The 14,400-nt window shown below is 34.7% G+C and overlaps 1 protein-coding gene across 1 annotated transcript in view; it reads right to left on the bottom strand.

Annotated features, from left to right (window-relative positions):
- Positions 1–14,400, bottom strand: part of GABRA5 (gamma-aminobutyric acid type A receptor subunit alpha5) — a 113,820-nt gene that overhangs the window by 93,213 nt on the left and 6,207 nt on the right. Inside the window, exons 3-5 of the mRNA XM_036747731.1 lie at positions 9,384–9,505; positions 5,336–5,403; positions 4,995–5,215 (exon numbers count right to left, since the gene is read on the bottom strand). Of these exons, the coding sequence (XP_036603626.1) occupies positions 4,995–5,215; positions 5,336–5,403; positions 9,384–9,505 (411 nt within the window). The remainder of the gene's footprint in view (positions 1–4,994; positions 5,216–5,335; positions 5,404–9,383; positions 9,506–14,400) is intronic.

Here is a 14,400-nt window from a genome sequence, read left to right as displayed (position 1 = left end):
TGTTAATTTTTTTAGGTGTGATTGGAAAATACTTAATGAAACAAATGAAAAAACATTTTGAAAAACAAAAAGACTTACAGACATTCACTAGCCATCACAAATATACCCATTTTTCAAAGATGAAAACACTTTTTTGCATGTTGAGTTTTTTGGAAATATGCCTACCATCTTGTGTCAAAGATTTGGTTGTTGTTCAGTCATTTCAGTTGTATTTGTCTCTTCACTATTCCATTTGAGGTTTTCTTGGTAAAAATATTGAAGTGATTTTGTCCTTTCCTTCTCCAGCTCATTTAATAGATAAGGAACAGAGACAAATAAGGTTAAGTGACTTGCCCAGGGTCACACAGTGTCTGAAGCCAGATTTGAATTCAGGAAGATATATATTCCTGACTTCAGGCCTTGTATTCTATCCACTGTGCCATCTAGCTGTCCCAGTAGCTACAGAGGACTCTGTGGGTGAACTGTATTTTAGGGAATATAGCTCCAGCATAAATAACCTCCTTAGGATCCTTCAAGTCCCAACTAAAATCCTGCCTTCTACAGGAAGCATTCCCCAACCCTGTTAATTCCAGTGCCTTCCCTCAGTTAACCATTTTTTATTTAGCCTATATATAGCTGTTTTCTAGAGACATACCTCAGAGATATCATGAGTTCACTTGCAGACCACTACAATAAAGTGAATTACACAATAAAGCAAGTGATATTTTTTTGGTTTCCCAGTGCATATAAAAGTTCTATCTACACTATACTGTAGTCTATTAAATGCACAATAGTGTTGTTTAAAAAAGAAACAATGTACATACCTTAATTAAAAAATACTTTATTGCTAAAAAAAAAAGATAACCATCATCTGAGCCATCAGAGAGTCATAATCTCTTTGCTGTTGGAGGGTCTTGCCTTGATGTTGATGGCTGCTGACTGATCAGGGTTGTGGTTGCTGAAGATTGGGATGACAGTGGCAATTTCTTGAAATAAGAAAACAATGAAATTTGCCACAGCAATTGACCCTTTCTTTCATTTGAACACAGAGGCCATTGTAGGGTTATTAATTTCAATATTGTTGTGTCTCAGGGAGTAGGGAGAGAGAGAGGAAGAACCCAGTTGGTGAAACAGTCAGAACGCACACATTTATCAATTAAATTTACTCTCTTAAATGTGTGCAGTTCAAGGCACCCCAAAACAAATTGCAATATTAACATTAGAGATCACTGATTATAGATCACCATAACAGATAAAATAATGATGAAAAAGTTTGAAATATTGTGTGAATTGCCAAAATCTGACATAGTGACATGATGTGAGGACTTTAGAAAAATGGCAGACTTGCAATCCAGGGTGTCCACAAACCTTCAATTTGTTAAAAAAAATGTAATATCTGAGAAACACAAGAATGTGAAGAGCAATAAAATGAAGTATGCCTATAGATATTCATTTAAATGTTATTTCCCCCATGTGATTGTAAGTTCCTTCAGGGCAGAGACTGTTTTGCCCTTTCTGCATCCCCAGTGCCTAGCATATTGTCAGGCACATAACTGGCACTTAATAAATGTTAATTATTTGATTGAAATTGGGGGAAGCAGTGAATTAGTATTTTTTATTCAACAAACATTTATTAAGCTCCCACTTTTGCTAAGCACTAAGAATACAAGGAGAAGATAATTTGGTCATTGTCCTAAAGGGATGTATCTACAACCTGTGTTTGTCCTTCATTTTCGAAGAGGACCATGACATCAGGGAAATGATGACATGGTTTGCTTTTGACTTTGATTGGAGTGAGGGAGGGCTGTGCAAGGTCACCAACCTCACTTTCTCCTCCAGAGCCATCTGGATACAGTGACTTAATATTCATCAGGATGACTGGAGATGACCCAGGATGTGATGGGAGACCCTGGCCTTTTTAGGCTCAGGCCTTTTCATGTACTCACTTAGAGTGAGGTAACACCCATTTAGTGAATAAGCTTCTTTAAGAAGTGAGTGAAAGGAGGGTCCCTTTAATTAAAAAAAAAAGAGAGAAAAAAAAATCCGGCTGGGAAAGGAAAACCCTCAGTGTTGCTGTTCCAAAGAAAACAGTTACCATTGACATTCAGTATAAAGGAGGAGGGCCAACACTGTTCTGAAGCCCATCTAGAACCTATCTATTCATCAACAGAGTGGGTGGGTGGCAGGAAAGAGAGGACTGTGTGGAGGTGACGTGTAACAATTTGATTGGAGACTCCCCACCCTGAGTGCTTATAACCTTTAGGGTTAGGCCTTAACCCCATTCATAGTTGCAGTTCCATTCTAGCTTCTTAAGTCCAAATTCATTCCTAGGCAAGGGGATTATAAGTAAACCTAGGCCAATTAACTCAAAACTTTTATAGTAAGATCTCATTTAAAAAAAAAATAAAGCACTAATTTTATGCTACTGCTCTGCCTTTCCCTTAATGTAATAGTTATGGTCTCAGGAGAAAAATACTTTTTTTATATAATTTGGGTATTGAGCTGATATTTCACTCACTTGTTTTTTAACAATTGTCCACATTTAAAGCCTTGCCAGGTATCACATGGCACAGAAGTCAGAATTCAAAGAATACTAGGTGTTAATGGGAGCTTAGAGCTCTATTCAAACACTCTTATTAAACAAATGAAGACAGATACTGAGCCTTGGAGATGGATAGTGATCTGTGTAGGATAACACAGCTTTTTAATGATAGAGGTAAGAAGGTAGCAGTGAAATCTAGTGCTTTTGAAAATCCCCCTTTTTCTTTTTCACTATACTGCATTTCCTTTCATTTTTGTTTGTGTATTTTTTGAGGGGGGGGAGGCAGGGCAATTGGGGTTAAGTGACTTGCCCAAGGTCACACAGCTAGTACATGTGTCAAGTGTCTGAGGCCAGATTTGAACTCAGGTCCTCCTGACTCCAGGGCTGGTGCTCTACATACTGCACCACCTAGCTGCCCAATTGCATTTTCTTTCTATGGGGAAGAAAGGTAAATCAAAACTCCAAGACAATAGAAATGTAATAGAGAGAATCAAAATCTCCTTGAGGTATTGGTTATTTGATATTCTTTTTGTACTATTATTCTTTTTCGAAAGACCAAGTGTCCATTTTTAAAGATTATCATCTTTTTGTGTGAGATCATGACATAAAGGGCAGGAATTCAACATCACTTCAATTTTCTTATGTGTATAAATATCTTCTTAGGTCAAATATTTTTTCTTTACTTTTCCTAAGCTTTTCCAAAGTATTTTATCTTAGTGAAAATCTTGTTAAGGCAATATGATATAGTCTTTCTCTCTGTTCAATTAATTGATTTTATGATAGATTTACTCAGAGTTAGTGACCAATTCACAGGATAAAATTAGGTGTGATCATTCAAGATTAGAAATAATCAGATTTATATGCAGCATGAAAATATTATCAAATCCTAGAGGTAAAATGTTAAAAGCTCTCTTTGAAAAGCAAATATAAGGTGGTTCTTATAGTCTTAAAAACAGACACAATTAATGACATATGCTTATTTTATGTGATCTAGGCCATCTTTTTTAATGTTAGACTCATAACTAAAGAAATAAATGCATATACCCAAAATAATGAATCTATAATAACTCAAGAAAATAACTATATTATATGCTATATATTACATATATATATATAATACATATATATTTATATAATTATAAATAACTCAAGAAAACCTAACTTACTGGTCTCATAATATTTCTTTATTAAAATATAATAATAATAATATTTATGTAGTGCTTATTATGTGCCAGGCACTGTGCTAAGTGCTTTGTAATTATTATTTCATTTGATCCTTACAACAACCTCCTGGAGAGGTAGGTACTTCTATTATCCTTATTTTATGAATGAGAAAACTAAGGCAAACAGAGATTGTATAGGTGCTATTATCAACCCCATTTTACATATGAGAAAACTTGGACAAATAGAGGCTAAATGACTTGCCCAGCATGACATAGTCAGTAAATAACTGAGGTCAAATTTGAACTCAGGTCTTCCTGATTCCAGGCCAGGCACTCCATCCACCGCACTAACTACCTGACTTAGAAAAGCCGTGAAAGGTATCGTGGAAGAGCACGAGATTGTGAGTGGTGAGTTGCATCTAATAATTGCTCAATCAATCAATATGACTCTTTTCTAAATGCCTGCTATACGCCATGCATTGCATTAGGCCCTGGGGATAGCCCTAAGTAAGAGCAAGCAGTTATTAGCTGTATAACCTTAGGCAAGTTACTTACTTTTCCAGGGCTCAGTGTTCTCATCTATAAAATGACACTGGATTGGATGAGCCCTAAATTCCTTTCTGTTTTGAATCTTTCATTTCTATGATTAGGCAAATGTCTAAGTTCCTTCCAATTCTAAGATTCTGTGAGAAGTAATTATAAGTAAAAATAGAATCTTTAAACAGAATTCAGATTGATCTGAGCTGAAAGAGACTTGAAGGAAGAGGAGCTTACTGACTGTGCATCCACAGTAGCTACTACAGGGTTGTGTGCCCAATGGTCATTCCACATATAATTAATAATAATTTTTATTATCACATAGTGTTTTAAGGTTTTCAAAGAGCTTTACATGTTATCCTTTTTTTTATCCTTATAATAACCCCACAAAATAGGGTCTATTACTATCCCCATTTAGGAAACTAAAACTGAAAGAGATTAAAGTGACTTTTCCAGGGTCATAAAGCTGGTTAGTTAGTGTCTAAGAGAGATTTTTGAACTCAGGTCTTTCGGAATCAAGGTCTAGCACTCCCTGCTCTCTGATACCCAGCTGCCTCTCTATACTAACTGCTCATGGAAAGGCTTCATAGGAGATGCTGCATTTATTGAGTGATACTCATTATGTAATCTTAAGGAAACTCATAACAGAAAAATAATGAGAAATTAGTCTGTTTTCCCTAGAGGAGAAACAAAGGGCTCCAGAGATGAGTGATGCTAAAAAGGAACTCTCCAAAATGTCAGGATTCTAAAGAAATGTATAGATGGGATTTTACCTCATGGTATACAGCAGGGTACCATCATCCTCTAGCCTTAAGAGCTTGTTAGGTGTGGTCATGTTGTGAGCTATGGACTTCTTTCCATTGTGAAAGAATGTGTCTGGAGTCCAAATCTTGCTAGCAAGGAGGTTGTTGAGAGGCAGCCGCTGCATTGGTCCTTTGAAACGAAGCCTTTCATCTTTCCAGCTTTGTCGGAAAAATACATCAATGGTATACTCCTAAGCCAAATAAAGGGGATTAGGGTTATTATATTGCAATAAATCTTTCCCCTGGAGATATTATCATTTATCTTATGGATGTAGTTTTGGCCTTGGTAAGGTCCATACCCTGTAACCTACCATTTCTGTATCAGACACTGGGCCAAAGCTGGTAACATAGATGTCTGTCCTCACCTGAGTGATTCTCTCTGAAATACAGAAACATGAACCCTGATTTAGTTATTAACATAAGAGATATTTTATTTTCCTATTAACAAATAACTCATCTTCTAACCTCTAAGAGTATTATAATTTATTTTAAACTCTTGTATTTGTGTCCCAAAAGTAGGTATAAACTAAATCAAACTAAAATGTATACTAGCCTCAGAGTGCTTTCTATATTTCAACTCAGAAAATGATAATTTGTCAATACATCAATGATCAGATATATCATAGGACTGGGGAATCCTTCCATTTATACAATGCTCTCCATAACTTAGCATATAGATGTAGATATCGATATCGATATCGATATAGATATAGATACAGATATATATCTGAAAGAATTACCTGAAATGCAGAGTGGGTACATTATTCACTGATGGTATTATCTAGTGACAAAAAAGTCCAGATCACCCTTACTCCAAGTCCCATATTCTATTTACATACTACAACATGATGCTATTACATCTATAATAAAAAGGGAAGTTTCCATAATGCAATCACCATATATTAAGAAACAGAGATTTGAATGATGGTCAATGATAAAACCATTTTAGGTTGGTACTTTTACACAACGAAGGGCATTCTGCTTTGACCCCTACTGGTTTTATAGCTCCAACGATTATTGTTAGGAAGTGCATTCTGGGATTACCTTAAAAAACTAGAAAGTTTCCAGGTGAAAACTTCCAGCCATCCATCAAATGTTCTAATATAATTGTAGACATCTCTACTCAAATGTGAATTTCCCCTGGAAAACCTTGGGAAAACACAAATCTCACGGATAAATTCAATATGCTTCTGGTGGTGACTCTTATTTATATCTAGATGCAAAGCTCAACAATTATCCCAGACCTCCTTTTACTACAATTGACACTGGCTACTTGTGTCCTGGGCTCTATTTCTGTCTGATAGTGCACGTAATATCATACAGGAGGCCAAAAAATCTCATCCCTGTTTGGTTTACCAGGTTGATCTTCCATCAACTGCCACCCAGTTAATATGAATATTAAAGCAACATTGAAGAACTAATCACAAAAGATACCTTGGTGTAGTGGAAAGAACACTAGATTTGGAGTCAAAAGATCTGGGTCCATCCTGCTATTTCATTACTTATAAACTATGTGATCTTGGCCAAGTCATTTAATCTCTGAGCCTCAGTTTCTAAGTTTGTCTGGTAATGATAAACACATCTGCACTTCCTAGCTTGTAAGGATGGTAGCAAGCAAATAAAACAATGAACATAAAAGTACTTTGAGAGCTACAGAACTCGTAATATCAGATCAGTTGTTAAATACTTCATTTCTTCCAGGATCTATAATTTCGTCAATGTGGGTCCATGTTCCAACAACGAAGACTGTAACTCCTTGACAACTCATTAGACAGTCTTAAAGAGTAGTTTTGGTCAAAAAGTCACCACCACCCCAAGTCTTACTGGTGATAAACCTCTCCAAACCCTGACCTTTTGTCAATGAACATGCTGTTTGTTCAATACAAACAGCCCTGAATCTTGGCTAAAATAGCCCTTGGAGAATCCAGAATCACTCACTAAACACAATAAACAGGAGTACAATTATAGTGAAGGAAGATGTGATTTTTAAAAAGATTCCATAATATTGAAACTAATCGAATCAATTAATCAGGTAACATCTATTAAGACCTTACTATGTCCTAGGATCAAAGAGAGAATAAGATATAAGAAGACTGGAAAAGTAGTAGTAAGCTAGGTAATGAAGGGTTTTGAATAGCAAAAAGTGGTCTGGGGGCAATAGGAAGTCACTGGAGTTTTCTGTTGAAGGAGGGGTGTTATGTTAAAGTGATTTAGAAAAATCACTTTAGTAGCTGGATGGAGTGGAGTGGGGAAAGACTTGAGGCAGACAAACACATACCAGCAGGCTTATTATAATAATAAAGTCAAGAGGTGAGAAGGTCATGCACCTAAATTGAGGCAGAGTCAAAAGAGAGAAGAAGGAAGTGTGTATGAGAGATGTTACAGAAGTGAAAATAATAGGCCTTAGCAAAGTACTAGATGTGGGAGGTGAGAGATAGTGAAGAATCCAAGACGACTCCGAGGTTGGGAGCCTGAGGGATTGAGAGGATAGCATTGCCCTCTATAGTAATAGAGAATGTAGGGGAAGGGGAAGTTTATGGGGGAAGATTTCTAAAAGAGTTCTATTTTAGATTTATTGAGTTTAAGATGTCTAGTGGGTATCCAGTTTGAGATACCTGAAAGATGGAGATATAAAATAGCTCTATGTCTCAAAATGTAATTCTCTAATAGTTTTGTAATTATTAAAAATGTTGCATTTCAAAAGAGGCTCCTAGGATTTTGTGGCTTATAAACTATAATTTGGCATAATTGTATTCAATCCTACCCAGGTTTATATTACTGCTGAAGAAGCAATAGGACCTTAAGGGAACTGTCTTATAGAAAGACTTCAGTGTATTTCCATATACTCCATTTACTTGAAACACATTTGGTATTCCTTAAAAATATCTTAAAATATTCGATGCTATATAGTTAGGGAGAGAATCATATCTGATCATTTTGCTTCCCTTACCCTTTATAACTCCTCGCCCAAACCTTACCCATGTTTAATGGCACAGCTCTAATCTCACTTCCTCCATATAGTTTTCCCTTCATTAGCGTTTATTGAGCACCTATTAGGGAAAGAGTACTTCATTACTCTATTCCATCCTAAAATTAGCTCTCTCAAATCTATACTCTGGTAGCATTTATAGCCTATGTATGATGCTTGCTACCCATCAGGTTTGCCTTATATTTTTATGTTGTTAATTCTCCACATGTGTGTCTTATTTCCTCAAGTAGATTTCATTCTCTTTGAAAATAGAAATAATGCTTAACTTTTATATATTCCACACCAGGTCTAACATAATGCTTTATTCAAAACACACACATATACATATGTGTGTATGTATGTGTATGTATATATATGGAGTTGATTGATATTTTACTCAGAGATGGAATTCAGTAATTTTTGCATCATTAAATCTTTTAGATCAGTGGTTTTATTGGGAATGCTAATTGGGATCCCCTCCTTCTAAAATTCTCACCTCACACCAATTCTTTCCTCCTAGAGTTTCTTATTTTTGTATGTTTTATAAATTGGCACCGGATAATATTTGAATGGTGAGTGACCACTTTGTAAACAACAGCCAAACCACATAAAAGGAAATTAAGAATGCTATCACTTTTTCTTAGTTTCTTAATAAACCACTTTTCATCACACTGAATGATATTAAGGAATATCACAATCTCTCCTGTTCCAAAAAGAATTTATTTTTCCCCTACTGGTTATTCACTTAATAGTGAATTATTTCTTAGTAAATCTTTACAGGAATGAGGGTGTAAAGTTGATTTGTAAAAGATCCCTCCATATAGGGTTGACCTAAGCTTTTGTCTTTCTTTAAGTGCCCCAGAAAAAGCGATCCTGTTTGGGCAAGGATACTTCTTAAGGACAATTGTTCTCCAAGACCAATAAAATTTCTCTAAAACAATTAGGACCTAGAATATGTAAAGCAACCTATATGCATCCCTGGAATGATATAGTATAATGTCAAGATGAATGGATTTGAGTCCTAGCGAATCTGTGTGATCTTAGGCTAGTAACTTAACCTTAACAACCCTCTGTCTCCTAATAGGAAAAAATGTTTTTGAAGATAATATTGCTTGAATTATCCGCTGCATATCTTGTTGTAAGAGTGAAAGCAGTCAAAACATATACAATGAATTTTTTAACATTAAAGCACAACAAATGACCATTTTTAAGGGTATCATTACCTGTTTCTAGTCCTAACATATCTTATTATTCTAGTTTATCTGTTAAAATGGGTCTGGGAGGTTGTTTAAGAATGTAAAAGGAGCCACTCTACAGAGTTTTGTGCATTCAAGAAGTGTACTCATTGTCCCCAGTATTCACCTCACTTCAGGAAAGAAACATATACCCACCTCCAAGTCCTGGGCGCAGTCTATTGTCATATCCATCCAAGAGACCATCCAGGATCCTGGTAAATATTGTAATATTATCATTGGTCTCATCCTTCACTGAACTTGTTGGCATCTGTGAATAGCTGTTTAAGAAGAAGAATTTTTTTTAAATACAAGGTCCACTAAAATGAGAAAATTTATTCCCTATGAGTTCCCTTACAAATTTACCAACAAGTAAGAAAGTAACATATACTCCCTAATGTCATAATTCCAAAAAGGGAGAGCAATATATAGAGTGACTTGCTTTAGGGAATTGTAGAATCCATACCACTTTGAATGGTCAAAATGAAAGAGAGACCTTGGATAACTTCACTTTCCATGGTCCAACATTACTCATTCCTTTAAGAAGTCTGTTTTGAGATTTGTGTGGTCTGCCTATATAACAAATGTTTCTGAAATGTTCTTGACAACTTTTAAGAGAAAAAATACTATTTTAATTTCTAATACTATTTTTAATGTACTAGCTTTCACTTTCAGGTCACTACTGGCAAAGCACATAGAAGTAAACACTGATAAAAGTTCTCATGGCCCATGTTGGTTGGATCTCTTGGTCTTTTAGGCTATGTCCAATTTTCTGACGTAGTCAGTTATCTAACTGTCTCATTTTTTTCTTTGAGTACAGAGGTTAGAATACGTGTACTATGAGAAAAAACTAAATATAACTTAATAGTTCAAAAGAATAATATTTTTAAATTACCACAAAATTGCATGTTATTGAAATGACTTTAAATGGTTAAACAGAGTGTGAATGGTTTTGATAACTGAGGAATAAAGATTGAATGTCAAGGATTAACCATGTTTAATACTCAGAATGCTTTGAATCTATACAAAGTAATGTGATGCCTCTGGTATCTCCTCCTCCCCATTCTTTGTTAAGAGTTAAGATGGGGGGGAGGGGGTTGGGGGAGAGTTGGCAATGGAATGGTAGATCTCTAATAAGAAGTTCTTTACAAGTCACCAAATGATCCGGAAGGCCCATAGAAGTCTTAAGAGCTCCAAAGGTGACAAGGTTTCCAACTCCTAATATGGTTAAATCAAGGTTAGAAGTTTCTTTGATTCTACTTTTGTATGTTTCGTTAGTCAGTTTCCTAAATATGCCACAAGGATAACAACCTTTGTAAATATCAATAATTCCATTAGGAGGCTTCAAAAAACAATAATTTCCAGTGATGTCTCTTGCCTTTGAAATTTCAAACTAATTAAGAGATGCATCTCATAGAGTTCAACCGTTTTTTTTTCTTTTTCAGATAGGAAGCACACATTCTTTTTCTCTTGCTTGTTCTGACTCATTGTTCAATCGATTGCCAGATGAAGCTGGCAGATAGAGATGTAACTTCACTCCCATAGTGTCATGCTGAGAAATTGTCATGCTATGTTTAACTAACTGCTTATTGACATGAAGAATGTTCCCAACTTCTTTTTGATAAGGCATACGCTTAGGAATTATTTTCTTTCATTAGCTTTATTGTTTCCCTAATTATTAACTCTGGAGGATGGATTAGATTTAAGTCAGGTGTTTCTTTTTCCTTAAGTGCACAGAGATGACTCAGGTTGACAGATTGACTCTACAATTTTTTTTTCTGTGCTGTTTCCCTTTATTTTGTTTTTAATTTTCATGATGAAACTTCAAAGTATAACAACCCTCCAAATTTATGACAGTCTTCTAACCCCCCTTTTTTTCAATTTAACTTTCTTAGATTTGATGGCTTGATGAAAGCTTTTCTGTGTACGTGTATGTGTGTGTTTGCATGCACGTGTGTGTGTGTGTGTGTGTGCATGTACTTATATAACACATATTCATACAACAAGCTCAAAAACCAAGATTCTTCGGTATAATCTAAAGATAATTCAAACATCTATCAAGTAAATTAAGAAGGATTTAAAAAAAATTAAAGTCTGTTCCAGGAACAGAAATAGACTTGGAATTTGTAGGGTGATGAAAAGGTAGGAGAAATCATAGCTGTCACCATATCTCTTACTTTAATTTATCATCATATTGCTTTATGACATTTTCATGTATTTTTTATATTTCCAGTCCTTTTCCTAAGAATAAAAAATAAATTTCTAGACATATTTCACCTTATTTTTATAAATATAAGAGTTTTAAAAGTTCTTTGGTTTCCTTCATCCTATTTCTTCCTCCTTATTTCTATAATGCTTTTATCTCTTTTAGCTAGCTTTTTTAATTCTTTTCTAGAAGTGTGAATTTTAACATTTTTGTTATTTGGGGGGAAATCTTTTTTCTTAGACTGACTGTCAACCTTTGTCCTTCCTCATTCTCTCTGAATTTTAATAAGATAATATCATATCTTTCTTTGTAACCATATCTTGTCACTTTTTTCCAACCCCTCCCCTCCATGATCATCTAAAATGAATGGCTCCAAAAGTCTTTTTGTAGTGGCTCATTCAGAGCCATATTCCTTAGTCTCACACTCTGTACTTGTGATATTGATATGACAGGAATTATCTTCCACATTTCACAGATTTAAAAAAAATACTGACTCACAGGGACATAAAATGACTTTTCCAAGATCACATAGTTAGACCAGTACAAGGACCAGAAAGCAGATTATTTGGTTGCTCAGTTCCTGTATTTTCTATAGAACTATAATACTTTCCAAATTATACAGATACTTTCATTTTGCAATAAAGGTGATATTCAGAGTTATGAGCACTCTCACTGGAGCATAAACTTGGCACACCAAAAATAATACCAGAGTTGCATACAACCCTGAAATGCTCTAAAACACTTGTAGAACTCATCTTATTCAAGATATAACAACTTAGAAAATTACACAAGCTTTAAGCGAGGAATATAAATTCCCTACATTCAGATTCCAAAGTTTCAATATTAAAGTTCCTCAAGCTTCTTTTCTAATGGAGAAACAAGATGATTTCTGACATTTTTACTGCATTAACTTCCTTTAAAAAAAGAAATCACTTTTCTACACAATTCTATATGTAGGAATATATAGCATTTCTTTCCAATACTTCAAGTTTCCCTTATGTCTTTGCTGTGTGTTCCCTCCACCACGACAAACTGCAATAACTACCTTTGACTTAGTAGGTTATTTTTAGACCATTTCTATAGTATAAAAAATTTTACCTGGGGGCCAAACTTCTGGGGATGTCCCACTCAAAATTTTGCTAGGCTAATACCAGGACCATAGACAATGATGCTGCTTAGCATCCTGTATTTTTATCCCTTCTAGCTGAGATTAGAACAAAGCTCTAGTTCCTAGAATTTCATATGCATATATCTTAGATTTGTATATACTAGAAACCCCATTTTGAACTTAGAAAATACACATGTGAAATAATGCAGGTAATCCTTGCATTAGCTTCTAAAAACCTTCTGTGAAAACATGGAAAGATTAAAGGGATGAAAGTTTATATTCTTATGGAAGAAGCACCAAAAGGAATGATGGAAGAAAGGCTGTGGAAATATTAACAGTGGGAAATAGTGGATAGAATCTCGGGTCATTTTAGACCTGCTTATTTTTCTTTGAAATATGAAAGCAGAGGAAACTGAAGAATATGCTTGGTACGACTGATGAAGACTCTGAAGATGTATCTATAATGTATCTTAATGTAATATAATATAATTCTATATTGTAAATATTCTATAATGTAAAAATATGAAGCCTAAACCCTAACCTGAGTAACTTGTGATTAGACAGTTCATCTCCCAAAAAAAGAAATAACTGAGGACAAAAATGCATCAGGGAAAAGATAGTTTCCTAGGCCCTAACTGTAACCCTCACCACCAGAATGCTAACTTTCTAAATACTTGTTAAATCATGAGACAGTCAACAAACTAATTGATTTTGACCTCAATTATATATTAAAAGGAGTATATGTGTATATTGCTATATGTGTGTATGTAAAATTAGCATATGTTCATACATATATACATACATACATACATACACAGAGGTATCTATATGTTTACCAAATATACCCATGTATTATTTTAGCTACAAAATAAATAGGTAATTAGTATTTGTTGCATTGGATATATGTATTACCAATGTCAACACATAAATTCTTAGCTTTTTGATTCCTGGGGTTTGGAACATTTCCCTGATGACTAATAGGTTATTAGTTTAGTTGCTAATCTAAATAAATTAATATACCAGTTTTACTTAAGAACTCAAAGTGTTTGTCCAAAAGAGAAAAACCTGGAATTTGTGATGTTAAACACATTAAAGAATTATTAGAACTATATCAGAAAAATCTATTCTTAAGACATATATTACATGCAATATATTTCTTGTGCCAAAGACTCATGGCAAGGTAGACTAGTATAAAGAATTAATGACACATTCAGTAAACATGCCTACTAATTTCATCTCTACCATTAATTAGCTTTATGATGTTTGACAAGGCACTACATTGTCATATGGCTTAATGTCATCCTCTGTAAAAGAGGGATAATTCTATCTGGTTTACAGAGTGTATATGAAGAACACAGGTTGATAGAACCACATTCATTTTAATTTAGAACTGGAAGAAATCTTAAAGATTCTTGAGTTCAATTCTCTACTTTTACACATGAAAGAACTAAGATTCACAAATTTTAAATGACTTGTCCAAGATCAAAAATATAGTCGGTGGCAGAGCCCAATGTAGAGCCCAGATGTCACACTTTGCAAGGCAAAATCATTGAAAAGTTAAATGTACTATATAAAGTAAGGTAATATTACCAACAGTGTGTCATATATATCTTTTCCCTCCTTCCAAACTGGTATTTAAAGTTTGGCATTTAAGCCCCATATTTAAAACTTCCCTATCTCTGGTGATGGCAGTATCATCTCCAAACTTTGGAATCAGTTTTGATTCTTCCCTTTCCTTATCCTAAACCACCACACCAAAACAACTGGGAAACCCTGTTGATTCTATCCTTACAATATGGCTAGCATTTGTCCTCACCTTTTCACTTACACAGGCAATACCCTAGTTCAGAACTCGGTTACTC

Source organism: Trichosurus vulpecula, chromosome 2, assembly GCF_011100635.1.
Source record: "Trichosurus vulpecula isolate mTriVul1 chromosome 2, mTriVul1.pri, whole genome shotgun sequence".
NCBI classification, from domain to species: domain Eukaryota; kingdom Metazoa; phylum Chordata; class Mammalia; order Diprotodontia; family Phalangeridae; genus Trichosurus; species Trichosurus vulpecula.
This window is presented reverse-complemented; position numbering and strand designations above follow the sequence as displayed.